Source organism: Leucoraja erinacea, chromosome 14 (genome assembly GCF_028641065.1).
Source record: "Leucoraja erinacea ecotype New England chromosome 14, Leri_hhj_1, whole genome shotgun sequence".
In the NCBI taxonomy this organism is placed as follows: Eukaryota; Metazoa; Chordata; class Chondrichthyes; order Rajiformes; family Rajidae; genus Leucoraja; species Leucoraja erinaceus.
This window is the reverse complement of record NC_073390.1, coordinates 33396035-33419588: the sequence shown is the minus strand read 5'-3', so window position 1 is coordinate 33419588 and position 23554 is coordinate 33396035. Positions and strand designations below refer to the sequence as shown.

The 23554-nt window shown below is 43.1% G+C and overlaps 1 protein-coding gene across 1 annotated transcript; it reads left to right on the top strand.

Annotated features, from left to right (window-relative positions):
- Positions 1–637: 637 nt before the first annotated feature.
- Positions 638–20807, top strand: LOC129703555 (protein mab-21-like 4). The gene is made up of 5 exons (XM_055646129.1): positions 638–1234; positions 11730–11949; positions 14029–14182; positions 16214–16579; positions 17954–20807. Exons 1-5 carry the CDS (start codon positions 721–723, stop codon positions 18053–18055), a joined length of 1356 nt encoding a protein of 451 aa, XP_055502104.1. The 5' UTR covers positions 638–720; the 3' UTR covers positions 18056–20807.
- The last annotated feature ends 2747 nt before the right edge of the window (positions 20808–23554 follow it).

Here is a 23554-nt window from a genome sequence, read left to right as displayed (position 1 = left end):
TTATACAGTTATTCCATGAGGCTTCTTTTTCTTAATAGCCTGCAAATTTTCATTTTAGGTGTATATCCAATTTCCTTTTGAATTTTTTCAACCAGTATTTTAGTTGATAGAAAAAAAAAAAAAAAGGTTACTACCAGCTCTCTCCTCCTCTACTCCCTCAGTCTAAAGATGAGACGTGACCCAAAAAATCATCTGCCCCCTCCACAGATGCTGCCTGTCCTTCTGAGTCCCTCTTGTCTTTGCTCAAGATTCCAGCATCTGCACTCTCTTCTATCTTTATCAGTATCAATTGGTTGCAAAGCAGGGTTGATTTGGTACTGGAAACTTGAATCCAGTAGCAAAAGGGTTAAAGCTGTCGATACATGTTGAATCCCTGCCCCCTTCCTTCTTACAGCAGACATTCAAAGAAAATGTGATCCCTTCATTCTGGACTGAATTTTAGAGATGAAAGATCAGTCTTTTCCTTCCATCCACCAATTTTGTTTCACCTGCATCCCGTTTGTTCTTTCCTTTTCCCCATTTATCAATCCTCGTCTATCAAAATAAAGTGACTGGGCTTAATTTACACATATTACAGTACTCAGGCTGTTGTGACACTCCCAAACCCCTCCCAGTTACAAAGAGTATTTCCTTTAGTTTAACTTCACATGCTCACACACAATCTGCCTGAGTAGGGAGTTGCAGCCACAGACTGCAGGTGTTCTTAAAAAGACTGCCAACATGTCGTTGTCAAAGAGGGCTAGTTTGAGCTGGTATCAGAGATATTTATTGGGGATAAAATCCCACCAGGACATGAAGATTATTCAAATACAAAAATGCGAAGATATTCTCTTTACAATACTCAATAGGGTTTATCAGCAAGACAGCAGATTCCAGGTGGATTACTCCAGGGAGCTGGCGTGCTTTGAACATGCTCTCAGGACAGATTTTAGTGAATTGGACATGGAGGTGCCTCTGCAGTTCAACGATTTGTCCTTAAGGATTGAAGAGAGTTGTGACACCTCCAACACTGTGGACGGAATCTCAGATCAAACCCAGACAAGAAAGGGATTTGTTTACCTGGCCGTTTCAAAGGCAAGTGAAGGCAGATGGCTTGAGAGTGACCTATTCCACAGGCTTCCCAAATCATCCCAGTGCAGTGGGCATATTGTTCCAGGCAAAGTCATAAATGTCCTGAAAGAGCTTCTCAAAGGAGCTATTGTTTACTGTGAGCAGAATTTCCTTCTCAGACCAGGTAAGGAATCATTCACTTTTACTTTACCAGCTCGGTGGCTGATGACTTGGGCCTGAGGTGTTGCTGGGCAGAACAGTGAACAATAGCCAAGAGTTAAGGTAGACAAGAATGCTGGAGAAACTCAGCGGGTGAAGTAGCATCTATGGAGCGAAGGAAATAGGTAACGTTTCGGGTTGAAACCCTTCTTCAGACTGAAGTGAGGGTGGGGGGGGGATTCGGAAAGGTCGGATTCGTAATGGGAGTGGGAGTTGAAGTGCTGAGCCACCAGGAGATCAGGTTGGCTATTGCGAACCGAGCAGTGGTGTTCGGCGAATCGATCGCCAAACTTACGCTTGGTCTCACCGATGTAGAGCAGCTGACATCTAGAGCAACGGATGCAATAGATGAGGTTGGAGGAGGTGCAGGTGAACCTCTGCCGCACCTGGAAAGTGCTTTGTTCCTTGAATTGAGTCAAGGGAGGAGGTAAAGCAACATGTGTAGCATTTCTTGCGGTTGCACGGGAAAGTGCCCGGAGAGGGGGTGGTTCGGGTGGGAAGGGACGAATTGACCAGGGATTTACGGAGGGGGCGGTCTCTGCGGAAAGCAGACGGGGGAGGAGATGGGAAGATGTGGCAAGTGGTGGGATCACATTGGAGGTGGCGAAAATGTCAGAGGATTATTTGTTGCATGTGACGGCTGGTAGGGTGGCAGGTGAGGACAAGGGGGATTCTGCCCTTGTTACGAGTGGGGGGATGGGGAGTGAGGGCAGAATCACGGGGTATAAAAGAGACCCTGGTGAGAGGCTCATCTATGGGAGAAGAGGGGAACCCCCTTCCCTGAAAAATGAGGACATCTCCGATGCCCTGGTGTGGAACACCTCATCCTGGGAGCAGATGCGGCGTAGACGGAGGAATTGGGAGTAGGGGATGTCCTTACAGGAAGCAGGGTGGGAAGAAGTGTAGTCCAAATAGCCATGGGAGTCAGTGTGTTTATAGTGGATGTCACTCACCTGCGATGGAGATAGTGAGATCAAGAAATGGTAGGGAAATGTCGGAAATGGTCCAGGTGTATTTGAGTGCTGGATGGAAGTTAGTGGTGAAATGGATGAAGTCAGTGAGTTGTGTGCGGGTGCAGGAGGTAGCACCAATGCAGTCGTCGATGTAGCAGAGGTAGAGTTCGGGGATAGGGCCACGGTCCGTCTTGAACAAGGATTGTTCGACGTAAGAGTTAAGAGTTAAGTCCAGCCTAAGTCAGCTTGGAGACTTACTCATGATTTATTTAATGTACATAGGGGCTAGTAAGGTTCAAAGGTCTTTTTTTGTCACATGTACCAATTAAGGTACAGTGATATTCGATTTACCACACAGCATTAGTAAAAAAAAAGCAAAAAGACACACAACTACATAAAAGTTAACGTAAACATCCACCACAGCAGATTCCCCACATTCCTCACTGTGATGGAAGGCAATAAAGTCTAATCTTCTTCCCTCTTTATTCTCTCGTGGTGGGGGCAGTCGAACCATCCACAGTTGGGGCGATAATAGTTCCCGCAGCCGGCGTTTGAAGCTCCTGAATTGGGGCGAATGAATGTCCCGAGATCGGGGCTGGTTGAAGCTCTTGCAGCCTGGAGTTCCCAGTCGGTCCCTAACAAGGGACCGTGAGTTCCACGATCTAAAAGTCCGCAGGCTCCCGTGGTTGGAGCTCCAAGGTCGATCCCCGACAGGGACAGGCAGCTCCACAATGATAAGTCCTACAGGCTCCCCGCTGTTGGAGCTACCGAAATCGATCTCCAGCAAGAGGCTGCCAACTACACGATGTTAGGCCGCAGTGCAGACGGAGATACGATACGGAAAAAAATCACATATCCGTCGAGATAAGAGATAAAAACAAGTTTCCACCAACCTGCCCCCCACCACCACATAAAACAAGCTAAAGAACACGAAAACATACTAAAACATACTAAAAAACAACAAAGAAGGAAAAGGACAGACTGTTGGCGAAGCAGCCATTATGGGTGACACCTGGTTTAAATGAGTAGATAACGTCAGTGGAATGTAGAACCACAATCCACACATCGACCGTATAAATTCAGGATGCAGGTAGTTGATATTTCACAATGTGCAGATGTACATTGATAGCTTGTTTAATAGAATTACGTATTATCTTAGAAGTATCCCATATTTAATTTGTGTTATCTTTTGCACCACCTGATTGCGATATGTCAAGAGAATTAAATGGTTGGAAACAAATTTTTCTCTTCACCTCTTTACCCCATTATTCATGCAAACAAATGCATAAACTAGAAGTGCCTCTGGAAGAGATAGGTTTTAGATATATAAGTCAACATTGCACTTGCAGGTTGCCCCCAGGTTATAGAAACATAGAAACATAGAAAATAGGTGCAGGAGTAGGCCATTCGGCCCTTAGAGCCTGCACCGCCATTCGACATGATCATGGCTGATCATCCAACTCAGTATCCCATCCCTGCCTTCTCTCCATACCCCCTGATCCCTTTAGCCACAAGGGCCATATCTAACTCCCTCTTAAATATAGCCAATGAACTGGCCTCAACTACCTTCTGTGGCAGAGAATTCCACAGATTCATCACTCTCTGTGTAAAAAATGATTTTTTCATCTCGGTCCTAAAATACTTCCCTCTTATCCTTAAACTGTGACCCCTAGTTCTGGACTTCCCCAACATCGGGAATAATCTTCCTGCATCTAGCCCGTCGAACCCCTTAAGAATTTTGTAAGTTTCTATAAGATCCCCCAATCTTCTGAATTCTAGCGTGTACAAGCCGAGTCTATCCAGTCTTTCTTCATATGAAAGTTCTGACATCCCAGGAATCAGTCTGGTGAACCTTCTCTGTACTCCCTCTATGGCAAGAATGTCTTTCCTCAGATTAGGAGACCAAAACTGTACGCAATATTCCAGGTGGTCTCACCAAGACCCTGTACAACTGCAGTAGAACCTCCCTGCTTTTATACTCAAATCCTTTTGCTATGAATGCTAACATTCCATTTGCTTTCTTCACTGCCTGCTGCACCTGCATTCCTACTTTCAATGACTGTGTATCATGACACCCAGGTCTTGTTGCATCTCCCCTTTTCCTAATCGGCCACCATTCAGATAATAAGGCAGGATTATGGCAGGATTCCATTTCAGTGAATTGTTCATTACCCCAAACAGTTCGCTAGTCGCAAAGGCTCGCTGAGTTCCCACATTGCAGGGGTAGGGGATGGAAGAAAGCTGGAAGAGAAGAGGAGCAAGACAAAGCTTGACAGTTTGATAGACGGACGGTTGGACAAAGGCCAGAGATGAAAAGACAAAAGGTGTGAGATAAGGATATGAGAAGTGTGAATTGTGAAGCCAGAGAAAGGATGTAGGTGGAAGAGAAGGGGAAAATGAGTGCAAGTCCAGGTGGGGCACAGGGAAGAGTGATCGTGGGGGGGGGGGGGGGGGGGGGGGGGGGGGGGGGGGGGTTGCTGTTTTGTATTTTACCATATAAAATTGGAGAATGTATTTAACCATGTGAGAGAGGTTCATGCACTTCCTCTCACCTCATCTACTGCACCCACTCTTCCCCATGTGGCCTCTTCTACATCAGCGAGACCAAGTGCAGACTCGGCGACCGTTTCGCTGAACACTTGCGCTTGGTCATAGAAACATAGAAAATAGGTATAGGTGTAGGGCATTCGGCCCTTTGAGCCAGCACAGCCATTCAATATGATCATGGCTGATCATCCAAACTCAGTACCCTGTTCTGGCTTTTTCCCCATATCCCTTGATTCCCTTAGCCCCAAGAGGTAAATTTAACAGCCAACGCCTGCTGGATCTCCTGGTTGCTAATCATTTCCACTCCCTTTCCAATTCTCATACTGAGCTCTCTGTTCTGGGCCTCATCTATCACCAGAATAAGGCCACATGCAAACTCAAGGAATAGCATCTCATATTCCTTTGTGTAGCTTACAACTCAACAGCATGAACATTTAATTCTCCAACTTTAGGTCACTAACCTGCAAACAACCCTTCTCCCCCTCTCTTTTTCTTTCCCCTTTTTATCCTCACCTCCCCCGTTCCTGACCTGAAACATCAAGTATTCATGTTCTCCAGAGATGTTAGCTGACCCACTCAGTACTGGCAATGTTAATCCAGGAAAGGACTAACTTCCGTTGGTTCACCTATCCTTCTGGTGAATTAGAGAATTTTTCAGATAAAGTGTTGATGTTATCTTTCCAGTGCTTTAAGTGCCTTCTGTAGGCAGTTCTGGTCTCGGAAGCATATAGGAGGGCATGAATCACATGCTCCATGGACCATGTTTTGTGCTAGGTCTGAGGTTTTGATCTTCAAACATCCTATTTCCCCATCACCTAAAAGTTGTGCTATCCTTTGACAGTAGGGTAATGCACCGTTTTATAAAAATTGAACCAGCCTGTAGTTACAAAATAAGTGGGTTTACGACTGAAACATTGGTCCATTGTGATAGTGCAGTCTCATTGCTACAATAATCCAGAGCTCACCCTTTATTGCCTCTTTAACATTATATCCAACTTTCCTCCAATGTTGTTCTTTTCATTATTACAAAATACAAAATGCTGCAAATTTGAAGTAACAACAGAAAATGATTGAAAAAAACAGCAGGTCAGGCAACACCTGGAAGAAAATCAGCATTTGATTTTTAGGTCAATGGCCTTTCCTTCAGTTACGATGAAAGGTCATTTACTCTGTTGTCTGGCCCACTGAGCACTTAGAGCTTTGTCAGCATGGTCTCCTGTTACAGCACTAAACCTACACCCCTGTAAGTAGAGACTGGTTCAATGTTATGCGCAGCTTCTTCCATGCTTTCTATCATTAGAAAGATTTAATTTTATCTGCTTTAAAAAACTCTTTGGCATAGCAACAGAATCGGCGGACGTTTCGGGGCCGAAAACCCTTCTTCAGACCTGATGGGGGTGGGGGGGGACAATATAGGAAGGAACAAGGTAGTAGGTTGAGCCCGAGGGCGGGGGGATGGAGGAGACAGCTCGATGTTAAGGAAGGGTAGGAGACAGCAGGACTTATATCAAAAATGGGAGAATTCAACTGTTCCATATGCTTAAACAACCTTTAAGCATACAAATTTCCCTCTCCTGATTGATTTGGAGATATAACATTGAAACATGCTTTAAGGCCCACTGAGTCCACGGCAACCCATTTACACTAGTTCGATGGTACACAAAAATGCTGGAGAAACACAGCGGGTGCAGCAGGATCAGCGAAGGAAATAGGCGACGTTTCGGGCCAAAACCCTTCTTCAGACTGATGGGGGGTGGGGGGGGAGAAGGAAGGAAAAAGGGAGGAGGTGGAGCCCGAGGGCGGGGGGATGGGAGGAGACAGCTCGAGGGTTAAGGAAGGGGAGGAGACAGCAAGGACTAGCAAAATTGGGAGAATTCAACGTTCATGCCATCCGGACGCAAGCAACCCAGGCGGAATATGAGGTGCTGTTCCTTCAATTTCCGGTGTTGCTCACTCTGGCAATGGAGGAGACCCAGGACAGAGAGGTCGGATTGGGAATGGGAGGGGGAGTTGAAGTGCTGAGTTCAGGTAGGTTATTGCGGACTGAGCTGAGGTGTTCGGCGAAACGATCGCCCAACCTCCGCTTAGTCTCCCCGATGTACATCAGATGACACCTAGAGCAGTGGATGCAGTAGATGAGGTTGGAGGAGATACAGGTGAACCTTTGTCGCACCTGGAACAACTGCTTGGGTCCTTGAATGGAGTCGAGGGGGGAGGTGAAGGGACAGGTGTTGCATTTCTTGCTGTTGCAACAGAAAGTGCCCGGGGAGGGGGTGGTATGGGAAGGAAGGTAAGAATTGACAAGGGAGTTGCGGAGGGAGTGGTCTTTGCGGAAGGCAGACATAGGGGGAGATGGGAAGATGTGGCGAGTGGTGGGGTCACGTTGGAGGTGGCGGAAATGGCGGAGGATTATTTGTTGTATTGACAACACTATTTCGATGTTGTCCCACTTTCTCATCCACCCCCTACACAAATCACGGCAATTTACAGAGGCCAATTAACCTACAAACCCACATGTCTTTGGGATGTGGGAGGGAACCAGAGCTCCTGGAGAAAACCCATGTGGTCGCACGGAGAACGTACAAATTCCACACAGACAGGTAGCACCCAATATCACGATCGAACATGGGTATCTGACGCAGTAAGGCAGCAACTCTACCAGCTGTGCTGCTGTGCTACCCTTTCTCGGTAGAAGTTTTAAATTCTGAGAATTTACACTCCCATTTATTGTTATTTTGCAGCAAATACCTCATCCACTGATCTGTTTCACTTCTCCTCGCTGTTGCCTTTGTGTTGTCAGTAACTTCTGCTGAACCACCAGAAAACTGGTTTAACTGCTGAGACATGTTTTCACAACACCAGCAGCTTCCAGACTTGCTTTGTTTAGCATTCGAATCCTTGTGATTTGACCTGACAATTAGTGTTCATTTAAAACTCATTTATGAGCCAAAGTCAAATTCCTTTAAACCAATTCAAGATCAGCTCAGGATCTGACCTTTATTTATCTTGCAAAACTAAGTAATGCATTCTGAGTAAAAACACTTCTAAGCACTTTCCAAATTTCTGATGTTAAAACTGATGTTAAAACAACATTAAACTTTAACTGGCACTCTCTTTTTTGTGGATATATTGTAATGGCTTCTTAGAATGTATGCTTTGTTTCCATGGTCATCCCTTTATCATCTTTATGCGAAGGATCACCACTATTTTTATTATTTAACTCCTTATGTTCGCTATTTCAGATCTTTCATATTTGGCCTTGCCATTTTTCTGCATTAGTTACATTCTTTCAATCCCTAGCATCTTCCTGTTCTCAACTCTTATCTCTTTCATTTCTCACAATTATTGGCAGACCTGCTTAGCACTTCTGGACCATTCAACTTCACTTCAACTTCACAATTCCAAACTGATGACTTCAACCAATGATTATATTATCTACCAACCATTCCATTTCCTGGATGTTATTTGTTTTTTTAAATGAAGGATGGGCAGTTGATTTACACCCTGCTGACGATACTCTGCCCTCTTCCATTCTAACAAATTGCACAAAATGAAATTCTTCTCTTCTCAGTCACCTGTTCTGAATTTCATACAGGGCGAAGCACAAGTATAATGCACTATACCGGGTGTTGGTTTAGGAGTGAGTCAGTGTAAAGGTAATTCATTCACAAGTACCAAGAGTACCCCTTGCCACACCACAATTAAAAGTAGAACAGTGAATCAGGCTTCTTGATCCTAAACTAACATCATCAATACACACGAGGGTGGCGATCAGGAATATCATTTGTTTGCCGCCTTAGATCTTGTGTTGTCAGGCATAAGAGTTGTGTAAACCTGCTCGAGGCAAACTTCAATTCAGTGCATATTGCCCTCTGATTTCTTCTCTCAACTTGCAACACACTTTGTTAGCCAATGCTAATTTATGCCTGAATTTTTAAGGGTTATGATGTGTTACTGAAGTCTTTCATTAAGGATATCATTAAACTGGAAAGAGTGCAGAGAAGATTCACGAGACCAGAACCGGAGGGCATGTGTTATAGGGAGTGGCTGAATAGGCTGGGTCTGTTTTCACTGGAGCATAGGAGGCTGAAGGGTGGCTGTAGGGAGGTACATAAAATTATGAGGGGTGTGGATAAGGTGGATGATCACATCATTTTCCCAGTGTTGGGCGTCCAAAACTAGAGAACATAGGTTTAAGATGAATGTACACAAAAATGCTGGAGAAACTCAGCAGGTGCAGCAGCATCTATGGAGCAAATGAAATAGGCAACGTTTCGGGCCAAAACCCTTCTTCAGACTTTCCAGCATCTGCAGTTCCTTCTTAAATGGTTTAAGATGAATGATGGGAGATTTAAAAGGGACATGAGGTGGCAAATTGTTCACTCAGTGGGTATAGGAAACGAGCTGCTAGATAAAGATGTAGAGACATGTACAATTCCAGTATTTCCATGCTATTCAACACCATGACTCTATGATTCTTAAGCGCCAGTATTCACTTAGAAGATTTTGAAGCCACAATATCTGAAGAAGGGACTCGACCCAAATCGTCACCCATTCCTTCTCTGCTGAGATGCTGCCTGTCCCGCTGAGTTACTGCAGCATATTTGTGTCTACCATATATTTGTTCATACCTTCTGATGAAGAGTCACCAATGAGTCTGAACGTTTTATTGTGTGTCCCAAAGGACATATCCTCCACATCCAGGACAACAATGAAAGAACAAAAAGTCAAATTAACTCACTTTTCAAGGCGCTTTCTGATGTAAATTGTTTCCTTTCACTTGAAACAAACACTTCCACTTTAAATATCCTGCCTTGATTACATCAGCAAAGTCCATTCTGCAGAGAGGTGACTAGAAAATAGATTGTATTTCACTGTTCAAAATCAACTTAATTCGTAGTAAATAGCATTACTGGAGACACAAGAAACTGCAGATGATGGGATCTTGAGCAAAACACAAAGTGCTGGAAGAAGTCAGTGGGTCAGGCAGCATTTGTGAATGGAATTAACAGACGGCATTTTGGGTCAGCACCCTTCTTCAGACCCAAGATGGCATTAGTAAATAACATTATTGATCGTTCCAGGAGAAAACATGTTAAACACAAAGTTAGACTGGGTATTTCTGGCTGGGATCCATGCTCTATGCCAGGTGAGAACACAATACATTCTCCGCATAATCATAAGCTCTTAGCTATAGAAAATTGTGTCTCTTTGGCTACTGCCAAAAACAAAACACAACTCATGGCATTCTGCTGAAAGCATAGGCTTAAGGGGAGAGATTTAAGAGAGACCTCAATGGCAACATTTTCACTCAGAGGATGGTTTGTGTCTGAAATGAGCTATCAGAGGAAGCTATAAGAGTGGATACAATTATGATTTTCAAAATAAATTTGGACAGATTTATGAATAGGAGTTTAAAGGGATACAGGCCCAATGCAGGATAATGGGACTAGCCCAGAATGCCAATTTAGTTGTCATGGCAAAATTGAACCGAAGGATCTGTTTCCATGTGGTATTGCTTTATGACTATAACTGGACACTTCGGAGGCAGTTCCAAAGCTCTTTTGCACTGTTTACGCATCTCTCAAAATGTTTAAAGGGTGTTCACTAATATCTTGTGCTTTTAGAAGAATTTGAAACCTGAACATGTGGGTATCACAGTGGATATATTGCTGGCAGCACTTTGAAAAGAATCTTCAGGCTAGATGGCACCTCTGAGAAGAAAACACCAAAATGCACACAGGCAGAGAACTAATACACAGGAAGGTTACAATACAATACAATACAATTTATTTGTCGTTTGGACCCCGTTGAGGTCCAAACGAAATGTCTTGGTTGTGCAATCCAAGGTTGTACCTCAACCTCCCGGATGAGCAATGAATTTGTAAGCTTGTGATCACTGAGACATCCTGTGAGATGACCAATTAAATACACCTGGACGCTGGTCTCTACATTGGTATCGCTGTCACAGTCCCAACTTCCAACCTTCAGAATCATTCCCTTTGTAGCTGCTGACGTTTGCCACATATCACAGTATTAGAAGCATTACCCGAGAGAAACAGAGTTAATCAGACAAAGGATCTTTCACTTGAAATATTAATGTTGCTTCTCTTTCCATGGATATGGCCTGATCTGTTAAATGTGCCATTTAAAAAAAAATTATGTTACTGTTGCTTAAATAAAGATCTATTTGTCACAAATGGATCCATTTGTTAAATCTTTCCTTATAATTTAATGCTTAATTCAGATTCAGATTCAGAATATGCATTAAATATGACAAACTTCAGTTCTTATATTCTTATATTCAGATAATAGGAACTCTCATAGTGGAGTAATCTGAGTTTATTATATTGGATTTATTTTGTAGTTTACAATATTACTATATATGATAATACAATGGAAGACACAAAAATAATTCTGGAGCAAATCAGCGAGTCAGTCAGCATCCCTGGAAAACATGATTGTGGTTTTGGATCGGGTCCCTTCAGACTTTCTCCATGGATGCTGCCTGACCCGACGAGTTACCCCAGCATTTTGTGGCTTTCCTTGGTAAACCAGCATCTGCATTATCTTATTTTTTACGATAATAGAACGTGTACCTTTCAACTTAGCATAGTCAACTCTGTAAGGTTGTTATATAGAGAAATATTATTGTTGTTATAGTTATTGTTATATGACTACAAATTGTATTATTATTGTTGTTGTATGAGATTTGGTTAGTCAGTCACACCCCACATTAATTTTAATTTGTATCGGCAATTGTTGTATTGGGAACATATTTTGTGGAGTTCAGGAACTCTCCTGAAGGGCTCATGGAGACAGCATTAGTTTTGTTTAGTTTAGTTTGATATCATGGTTCTTTGTTATAGTGACTCAACTTCATACAAATGTAACAAGTTTATTCCAATACTTTGGTTTAGTATAACATCTCACCTCTATATATACTCCTTGCCTTTACAGGAGATGTGAATGCTTCTTTGTTAAATTTTGATGGTCCCAGGATAACACTGGTTCTAAGAAATTTGATGAAGCCCTTACGAGTTAATATCATTCCAGTACTTCGGAGAACCAATGACTTTTCAGAGTTTGTAAGTGAGGATGAGAAAATGTTTCCTGAGCCAATTAGTCAGGTGGCACTCTCAAACACTGACATCTGCAATGGAACTTATTATCACTGGAGGTAAGTGCGACCATGCAACTGGTTTACAATGCCAAGTTATCTCAGATTTTGGAACTTTGACCAGTGTCATTTGACAATAGACAATAGGTGCAGGATAGGCCATTCGGCCCTTCAAGCCAGCACCGACATTCAATGGCTGATCATGCCCAATCAGTACCCCGCTCCTGCCTTATCCACATATCCCCTGACTCTGCTATCTTTAAGAGCCCTATCCAGCTCTCTCTTGAAAGTATCCAGAGAACTGGCCTCCACTGCCTTCTGAGGCAGAGAATTCCACAGACTCACAACTCTCTGTGTGAAAAAGTGTTTCCTCATCTCCGTTCTAAATGGCTTATCCCGTGTTCTTAAACGGTGACCCTGGTTCTGGACTCCCCCAACATCGGGAACATGTTTCCTGCCTCTAGTGTGTCCAAACCCTTAATAATTTTATATGTTTTGGCAACTCAGATTGTTTTTTCATGACATTATATTATTTCTTGGCAAATAGAATTATGAAAATAGATTAATCCTTGTACTCAATCCCACCAATTCAGCCAGAATGTATAGGAAGGAACGGCAAATGCTGGTTTATACTGAAGACTGACACAATATGCTGGAGTAACTCAGCTAGTCTTTGGAGAAGGGTTCCGACCCAAAATATCACCTATTCTTTTTCTGCAGAGATGCTGCCTGACCCATTGAGTTACTCCTGCATTTTGTGCCCACCAATTCAGCATTCTCCTGTGTTATTTGGATTTGAAGTGAGGTGCCAAAGATAAGAGAACATAAATCAAACACATCAACTACCTCAGGCCTTTGACATTATGTTTTAACTTCACAGGTAGGAGGTTACACTTTGAAAAGTTCTCCTTCTGCACTCCTTGGTTATTTCCACCCCTGAGCATCAGATTGCACCCCTTAGTATATTTTGTTTCGGATGTGATTGAGAACTAAATTGAAGGTAGTCTCAAAAATGTCCTGGTGATCATCTTGATTAATCTAATAAACTGTTTGCCATGGTGGCAGGTGGAATCTATCATTGAGGTGAACAGTTTGATGTCCGTTACTTAGGTGAATAACGGTGATGTTGCTGTCCAATATCACAATGAATAGCAAGAGATTTGCTGGCCAGTACTACAGCGTGTAACAGTTGCGTTACTGCACAATTCTAGTATTGGTGCTCGAAATGATAATGTTAGCAATGTTAATGTCTACATCCACAGTGAGAATCGGTATGATTGATGTCCAACTCAATAATTAGTAATCATAGTCTACAGTATTTAGCAATAGTAATGACTTCTCATTCCACAGTTACACAGGATATATCATGACTCCTTACTATGGTGTTGATATCCCAAACCACAATGAATGATAATCTTGGTTTAATATGATGAGGAATGGCAGTAACATTGATATCTAATTCCACAGTGTATTGCAAGTACCTGTACTAATATTGGATATCACAGTGAGTAATAGTAGTATTGATGTCCAATACCACAGTGAGTAAACGTGGACTTGTACAGTACAGGACTCAGCAGGTCCAGCAACATCTATGTAGGGAATGGACAGACGGCTTTTCGGGTTAGGATCCTTCTTCAGACCCAAATTCCTCTGAATCAGCCTGTAGAAGGAACTCGACTTGAAACATCATTCATCCATTCCCTCTACAGATGCTGCCTGGCCTGCTGAGTTCTTCCAGCACTTTGTTTTGTGCTCAAGATTCCAGCATCTCTTGTGAATCCATAAAGTGACTCCAGTTCATATCCAATTCCACTTCAAATAATGGGAGGGGTTACATCCAATGCCACTGTATGCAATCGTGGTGATCTTCAACTTCTCAGTGAATAACAGTAACAATGAAGGTGACATCTACTGTATATAACAATTGTGGTTACTTCCAATATCACATTTCATAATAGTAGTGTTGATGTGCAATGCCATTATAAATAACAGTACTAAGTATCCACAACCATGCTGAGTAACTGCTGAGTGCAGCGTATATGTGTCTGCACAGGGCCAATTGTCTTTAAAGCCATCTCTGCTACCTTGGAAGAACTACACTGTTTCCACAAAGGTGACCCATGGCACTGTGTGTTTCAGATTTAGTTTTGAGCGACCGATGAAAAAGTTGCTTGAGAAAGCAGATGCTGATGGAGGCCATCGGCTTGACAGCCTGTGCCTTCTGGACAGAATTAACTCTGACCACTGGCTCCCAGAGCAAAACTATAGAGGACTCAAATTTAAACATTTTAAGGTGAGTGCTCTTCTTCAATTTGATGGTGCATATTGATTATGTAGACTTTACTTTAGCCTTTAGAGATACAGTGCGGAAACAGGTCCTTCGGTCCACTGAGCCCACACTGACCATCGATCACTCTGTAAGTATTCTACACACTAGGGACAATTTATAATCTTTATCAAAACCAATTAACCTACAAACCTGTATGTCTTTGGAGTGTGGGAGGAAACTGGAGCACCCGGAGCAAAACACACGCGGTCACAGGGAGAACGTACAGACAGCACCAGTTGTCAGGATCAAACCTGAGCTCTGGCACTGTTAGGCCATAACTATACTGCTGCGCCACTGTGCTCTCCCAATATGAGTTATTTGAAAGAAAATGCATGATTATCATCCAAGACTTAAATCAAACATAGATCAAATACATAGTAGCTTCTGTAATTCCAGAAATATCATGTATTTTGGTCGTAAAAGTATTTGATATCTGTCATTGGGCACATTACTTGATAATTGGCTGGAGATCTGGACGTGTTTTCTGCATTTCAAAAATTGATTGAACAAGCTGCAGAACTGATGGGCTTGTGTGCACTTCTTTCAATAGACAATAGACAATAGGTGCAGGAGTAGGCCATTCGGCCCTTTGAGCCAGCACTGCCATTCAATGTGATCATGGCTGATCATCCGCAATCAGTACCCCGTTCCTGCCTTCTCCCCATATCCCATGACTCCTCTATCTTTAAGAGCCCTATCTGGCTCTCTCTTGAAAGTATCCAGAGAACCGGCCTCCACCGCTCTCTGAGGCAGAGAATTCCACACTCACAGCTCTCTGTGAGAAAAAGTGTTTCCTCGTCTCCGTTCTAAATGGCTTACCCCTTATTCTTAAACTGTGGCCCCTGGTTCTGGACTCCCCAAACATCGGGAACATGTTTCCTGCCTCTAGCGTGTCCAAACCCTTAACAATCTTATATGTTTCAATAAGATTCCCTCTCATCCTTCTAAACTCCAGAGTGTACAAGCCCAGTCGCTCTATTCTCTCAGCATATGACAGTCCCGCCATCCCGGGAAACCTATGCTACACTCTCTCCATAGCAAGAATGTCCTTCCTCAAATTAGGGAACCAATCCTGCTTGTATTGTTGCATTTCCCATTTCATATCCTTGGTACCATCTCGTAACTCACATAATTATTTCCATTGGAGTGTAGTCTGCTATTTCCTGCATAGGTGGATAGACCAGCATGTTTATAACCATGAAGGAGTAGGTAATCCTGTGTCTGTGAGCCGCTCAATTGGTAACAGTATGTGCATCCCATCCCAACCTTTGAAGAGCAGTCCAAAGGGAGCAACAGTGGAATCCTGATTCAAAACCTTCACCACACATCCTGAGCAGAGCTCTAAAAAATGATAAAATGTTAATGTGTTCACTCACGATAAGATTTAAAAAGCAGCAATTTCTGGCCATTCAACTACTATGACAACACTGGGCTTGCAATTCATACTAATCACAAAGACATGGTGAGGAACTGTCAACTAACAAAGTCAAAAACATACTCAGCTTGATGGATGGCCTCAGTAAATATAATTGGTGAACTCAGGATGTACACAGGGCTGTTAGAGGGCTCACCATGACCACGGACAGCAGATGGCATCATGTTGGTTCTACTGCCAATTAAATAAAGAATTCAACCCAACATTGAATTTGCCAATTTTAGGTACCTCTAAGAACCATCCATCCTTCCCCCCTTCTCCCCCCAACGCCCCCCCCCCCCTTCTTATGTATTATTATGTATATAAAATTTTAATCCTGCGCATAAGGCCGTTGATGGAAAAGGCTTTGAGAAGTATTGTTGAGCTTGCTGGCACTGACAATGCGAGGATTTGTCCACACTGCTTGCTAAATAAGAAACTGAGGCATATCATGCAGCCACAAATTAAAGCTTCTTTGAGTAAAGAACATTAAGCGTATCTGGAACCCCATGCTTATCAATGACTTAGCAACTCTGGTTGAATCAATTTCTGGATGCCATCCATATGTTTTATTTTACCAGACGGTGTTACTTTGGGCCATGAAGTTTTTTCCATCTTCCGAAGACTGGGTTGACATGGAGTCATCTGTTTATCGGATGTTGGTGGTGTTGCTACGATGCCTTGCCCTCAGGGATCTACCCAACTACTTCATGCCTGAGATCAACGTTTTCCATGAAGATTTCCAGCCACCGTTTGATTTTCAAACTGTCTACAAGAAGGTAGAAGATTTTGCTGGCTTCCCTGAGAAATGCCTCCAGATACATTTGACCCACCTCCTGCCTGCACAGCGCCGACACATTGACAATTACGTAAAGATGCTGCTGCAAATCCAGGACAGAGAGGGTCTTTACTGGAACATGGCTTATTTTGATGTTATTCTGAACAAGGTAAGCTTGTAAGAAAAACTGAGGAACGAATATAGGAGCCTGACAAATTAATCAATGTGCATATATTATCAAGGATCTTGCAGACCAGAGACAGCATGGCTTAGTACAGAATTAAATTTACTCACAACATCCACCACAGCGCCCCCCCCACATTTCTCACTGTGATGGAAGGCAAAAAAAAATTTCAATCTTCTTCCCTTCATAGAAACATAGAAAATAGGTGCAGGAGTAGGCCATTCGGCCCTTCGAGCCTGCACCGCCATTCAATATGATCATGGCTGATCATCCAACTCAGTATCCTGTACCTGCCTTCTCTCCATACCCCCTGATTCCTTGGTTAGCCACAAGGGCCACATCTAACTCTTACCTCTTAAATATAGCCAATGAACTGGCCTCAACTACCTTCTGTGGCAGAGAATTCCACAGATTCACCACTCTCTCTGTAAAAAATGATTTTCTCATCCTAAAAGACCTCCCTATTATCCTTAAACTGTGACCCCTTGTTCTGGACTTCCCCAACATCGGGAATAATCTTCCTGCATCTAGCCTGTCCAACCCCTTAAGAATGTTGTAAGTTTCTATAAGATCCCCCCTCAATCTTCTAAATTCTAGCGTGTACAAGCCGAGTCTATCCCTTCGTTGTTCTATTCCTTGGTTGTACTATCCCTTCGTTGTTCTCCCACGATCGAACCTTCCGTAGTCGGGGCAATCTTGTCTCCCGCAGCCGCGGTGGAGACCTCCGTGTCGGGACGATCAAGGTCCCACACCAGGGGGATCTCAGCTCCCCTGCACCGGGCGATTGGACCCTGGGTTGGGGCTGGTCAAATCTTGTGTGACTTGGAGCTTCCTGACAGCAGAGCTCCTCAATATTGAAATCCACAGGCCGCAGTTGGAGCGTCGATCCCAAGGGATCATATGTTCCGACGGTAAGTCCACGGCCCTACGGTGGGGCTCAAAGTCAGTCTCGAGCAAGGCCGCCAGCTCCATGATGTTAGGCCGTAGAGCGTCCGTAGATACGATCCGGAAAACAATCGCATCTCCGGCAAGGTAAGAGATTGAAAGAAGTTTCCCCCGACCCCTTCCCCCACCCCCCACGTAAACCAAACCAGAGAACATTAACACATACTTTTAAAACATACTAAAAATAAAATAAAAGATGAAAAGACAGACAGACTGTTGGCGAGGCTGTCATCGCTTCCATTTGTGCTACTCCATCTTGCATTCTTGGGCAGGTAATGCAGAGGCCTGGTACAGAAAGACTAGCCCTTCTGGCACATTTACGTTTTGTCACAAAATCTCCTGGATATTTGCTGTCATTTTCACAGGGTGAAGCATGAAGTGCCCCAAATGTTAATTGTCCCCCACTGTCTCTAGTTCCAGGTTTACCATGTCCAAGATGTTGACAGAATTGGGGCCATGCAGCTCATCTGGTCAAAAACCGCCAAACTGGTGACCGATGAAGGATGCTCATCATAGCCATGAACGATGCTCATCGTCATCCAAGAATAATGTTTATCGTGACTCAAGGAGGTTGGTGCAGCTTAACTCATTACAGAAGGGGCCACACGTCTGCACATAAGATGAAAAACACAGCCCTTCTGCACACTACAGCAGTCTGGACCAATACCCCTACCTACAATCATACCTACTATAGAATGGACTACATACCATATCCAATCTGATGTAGAATACAGCACAACCTTTTGGACACATCTACAATAGACGGGTTCATGCAAACTCTTAAAAAGATGCTTAATGCATATAAAGAAAAGACTAAAAAAGTGGAGGAAGTACAACTGTTGTCAATCTACTTTTTGCAAAGTCCAAATTATACACTTTACTGTATAGTTTGGGCTTAAATTTTTCCATGCATATGTCTAAACTATGCAGTTAAGTTCAAACTATAATAAGCATAGTGTCACCTCTTGACATAGTGTCAATTGCTTGGCTTGAATGAGTGAAATTTTACATTAACCAATTTGCATTTCCAGGCTCATCTTACAGAATCACTCAGAATACCTTATAAACAAAGCAATGCCGAGTCATCGAGGAACAGATATGTATTTTCCAAACAAGGTTATGTCTGGCTTACCATCTACTGTAGTGTACAGTGCAATGAACCAATTCCCATCTATTTCCTACAATTTGCCTCACCCAGAATTGATCATTCGTCACTATTTCCCCCACTTCCATAAGAAACCGCCATCAGCATTTAAAAAGGACGGTTCCCTGTTGCGAATTCTCAGTCAGCTTTTCCATCCCCAACACTTTCTCATCTGAAGGCACATTCCCATACTACTGTAGGGGACGCAGCACCTGTCCTTTCACCCCTTCCCTTCCTATTATTAAGGAACACAAACAATCTTTCCAGATGAAGCAGTGATTCAATTGCATTTCTCGAAATCTGGATCACTGCATTTTGTGATGACAGTGTAGTCTCCTCTGCATGATTGAAACCAGCCAGCTTGTGTCATCTTTGCAGAACACCTGCCTCCAATCCCCCTTGAGTGACAGTGACTTACGGTTCTCTGTCTTTTCTATTCTCCATCCCATTCACACTCTGACGTATCAGAGTATGTAAAAGACACTTGGGACAGGTACGTGGATCTTAAGGGTTTAGAGGGATATGGGCCAAACGCAGGCAAATGGGAAATAGTTCCTCAACCCAACTCGTCAATGCCGACCAATGTGGGACATCTTTCTCTGCATAGCCAAGTTGGGCCGAAGGCCCTTTTACCATGATCTAAGTGTCTATCCTGCACTGTTACAATGCCCAACACAACTTGAAGAACAACTCATCTTTCTCTGCCTGTATCAGGACTGGCCAATTCCAGTCATCAATCCGTGATATTGATTCAGTTTTTTTCCCTCTCCATTAGTACAGCCTAATCTGCAGGACATGTTTCACAATCCTGCTATTAGCAATAACAAATCATAAAAAGAAGTGTCATCATCACCTAGCAGCCCCTACCAATCTATTTTTCACACAGAGAGTGGTGAATCTCTGGAACTCTCTGCCACAGAGGGTAGTTGAGGCCAGTTCATTGGCTATATTCAAGAGAGGGAGTTAGATGTGGCCCTTGTGGCTAAGGGGATCAGGGGGTATGGAGAGAAGGCAGGTACGGGATACTGAGTTGGATGATCAGCCATGATCATATTGAATGGCGGTGCAGGCTCGAAGGGCCGAATGGCCTACTCCTGCACCTAATTTCTATGTTCTATGTTTCTATTTTACCTGGTCTCACCCTATCACAAATATTCCCTTGGCTCTATCCATTGTTCCCACATCTTCACCCGCAAGTTAAAAACTAATCTGTTTTTTTTTCTTTCCCAGTTCTGATGAAGGATCTTTGATCTGAAATACAAAATCTATTCCTCTGTCGTTATGTGCAGCCGATCTTCCGTTCCCAGCACATTTATTTCAGATTTCCAGTATCCGTAGTTCTTCGTGAGTTTATTCAAAACTAACGTATGTAAATGTACAGGATCTGGCAGTGAGGCACGAGATATACAAGACAGGTTCGAATCACTCGTCTTCTCTGCAGTTACTTTACGTTTACAGGAGCAGTTATTGTTACACATAAACCATCTCGTATCCCTTAAGCAAGACGGTTTATGTGCAATAGTAACTACTCCATTGTACATGAACAAGAATTGTTATTAAGTCAAGTTATACACCATGAGGCTAGGATGGAATGTCTGTTGTAACCAGTACATGTAGAAGAAGCTATCGATATGAATCCGTATGATCCTTAGAATCATGTGCAAACAGTTGTAAGAATGAGGAGACCCTGTTCCAGTTTAGAATGTATTGGCTGAATTTGGGAAAGGTCAACTTCAAAGCATCTTAAGTAGGCCCCTCTTATAATACGTAATGTTTAGATGGAACATCAATCTCATTTCTTGTAGTATTAACACCACGAGGCTTAATGGCTGATCAACAATTTAAGGCTTCAGGCAGTAACAGTAAATAGCTAGATTGAGCCCTATATATACATTGAAATATTTTATCACATTAGAAGCATACCTGTGATTTTTTAAATCATTTTTATTCTTTTCAAAAACTATCATATATAACTGGAGTGACCCAGAAATAACAAATGGAAGTTTATATCTATTTATATCGATAACAAGTTCCTTTATATAACTTCTGGCATACTATTGGGAATTTTCCCACCATTTTTTATTTATGGAATATTATGTATCAAATAAAACATACCAAAATCAATGCTTGAGGCACAAGAGGACTGTTTATTGGTCTTGGTGTTAGTTTATTATTGTCAAGTACCGAGATCAAGTGAAAACCTTGTTTTGCATGCAATCCAGGCTAATCATACCACACATAAGTACATGAGGTAGTACAAAAGAGAAAATAAATTGTGCAAAATGTAATGTAATAAATTAAAAGAAAGTGCAGAAAGAAAAAAGTGCAAGGACTGCAATGAAGACGATTGGAAGATTGGGAACTTGCCTCAAGCACATGTGAGGTTTGTTCAAGAGTGATAACAGCAGGGAAGAAACTGATGGTACATACTTTCAAACTTTTGTATCTTCTGTCTGATGGGAGAGGGTAGAAGAGAGAATGACCTGGATGTGAGTCATCATTGATATTGTTAGCAGGTTTTCCAAGGTAGCTTAGAGTATGGATAGAGTTGATAGGAGGGTAACTGGTTTGCATGATGGACTGGACTACAGTTGTCATAACAAGCTGTGATACATCCATATAGGATGTTTTTCATAGTGCACCTGTAGAAATTGGTAAGAGTTATTGCAGACGTGCCAAATGTCCTTTGTCTTCTGAGGAATTTGAGATATTGGTATGCTTTTGGCCAGCATGTCAATGTAGTTAGACCAGGCATTGTTGGTGATATCTACATCAAGGATCTATCCCCACTTTGCACCATTTATCCAGAGCATGTACTCCACCTAATGGCCATTTTAATGTGATATATTGAAGACTGGAAGCACCTCTGCAAGTGTAGGTTGATTAGACTCTCTGGACTGCTCTTCAGTTCAATATTACCACTGATCCATGAAAAGTATTTTACGTTCTATCTTATCCCTTGATTTCCTTGACAGATAAGGAGATATAATGTCATCAGATGTCACACATTTGCAAATAAATGTACCATGCAACCAAATCTCCAGCACCAATCTCAGCTGGTTCACAAATTTCTGAGATTAGTTTCTTGTTATCTCTGTAAATAGAAAATGTGTGGTTGGGGTGGGACAAATAGCTACTGTGCTAAAGCATTTAGCATAATTGCATTAATTGAAAATGAACATTGGATATTTTGGTGCTGGGAGTGCCGCAATCACCAGAAAGCCCACAAGTGGGAATGTTGAAATCAACTGCAAAATCTCCCTATGCTGAATCCAGAACACAATCTGCTCTGCCCTCTAAAAATAACTGCTTTGCACGATCTAACAGGGAGATTAATTGCGCTGTTTCTTGGCTTTGCACAGTGCATTTTTGCGTCATGTGAATAAAGTGTCAGCAGTTTATCAGTCGGTTCTGTTGCGTATAAATATCTAAAATTGGCTAAATTCCAGGAATTCCAGGAATTCCAGCCATCTCCACCACGCTGCACACAGTAATCGCGCATCTGGAACACAAGAACACATACGCCAGAATCCTGTACATTGACTTTAGCTCAGCGTTTAATACCATCATCCCACAGAGACTTGTGGAGAAACTAACCCTGCTGGGCCTCAACACCACCCTGTGTCACTGGATCTTGGACTTTCTCACAGAGAGACCGCAGTCAGTCCGTGTTGGCAAGAACACTTCAGGCTCGATCACGCTGAGCACCGGCTCCCCTCAAGGCTGTGTGCTCAGCCCGCTGTTGTTCACACTGCTCACACATGACTGTGCTGCCAGATTCAGGGACAATAAAATCATAAAGTTCGCGGACGACACTACAGTGGTGGGACTCATCAGTGGAGATGACGAAACAAGGTACAGGGAGGAAGTAGAACAACTGGTGGACTGGTGCGGCAAAAATAACCTGGAATTGAATGTCGAAAAAACTAAGGAGATGGTTGTCGACTTCAGGAGGGCGCAGCCAGAGCATACACCGCTCAACATTAGTGGCACTGCAGTGGAGAGAGTGGAGAGCATAAAGTTCCTCGGTGTGCAGATAACGGACAACCTCACCTGGTCCAGGAACACCACTGGGACCGTCAAACGGGCCCATCAGCGACTGCACTTCCTGAGGAAACTAAAACAGGCCTCACTCCCCACCAACATCCTCAGGACTTTCTACAGGGGCACGGTGGAGTCTGTACTCACGTACTGCATCAATACGTGGTACTGCACCTGCAACTGCTCGGACAGGAAGGCTCTGCAGAGGGTAGTGAGGGGAGCAGAGAGGATTATTGGCGTCTCCCTACCCTCGGTACAAGAACTGTTCCAGAGCCGCTGTCTGAAGAAAGCACAGAGAATTGCCAAGGACAAACTGCACCCCCTCCACACACACCTGGATCTCTTGCCATCAGGCAAGAGATATCGAAGCATCAAAGCCCGGACTACGAGGCTGCTAAACAGCTTCCTACCACAGGCTGTGAGGCTGCTAAACAGTCACTCTGCACTCACAGTCACTTGACTTGACTCTGCGGCTGGCACGGACACTTTAATAACTGGCACTGGCCACTCAAATCAGCGGCCCCGGACATTTTTTTATGATTGGTTTACTGTTTTTAACATTGTGTTTTTTACCTGATTTTAACTATTTATTCTGTTCCATCAGGGACTGGATTGTTTTTTTTAGTGTTATTATGTGAGAAGTGTTTCAAATTTCATGTGCGAGGCTCCGCTATTCACTGGGAAACGTCTTTTCATTTTGCACTGTACTTGTTGCTTGCAAGATGACAATAAAGGTTGATTGATTGATTGATTGATTGAAACCGAACAATGAGGATGCAAATTTATTCTGCAGGCTGACATTGTTCTGGTTAGAACATTGTTAGTGGATT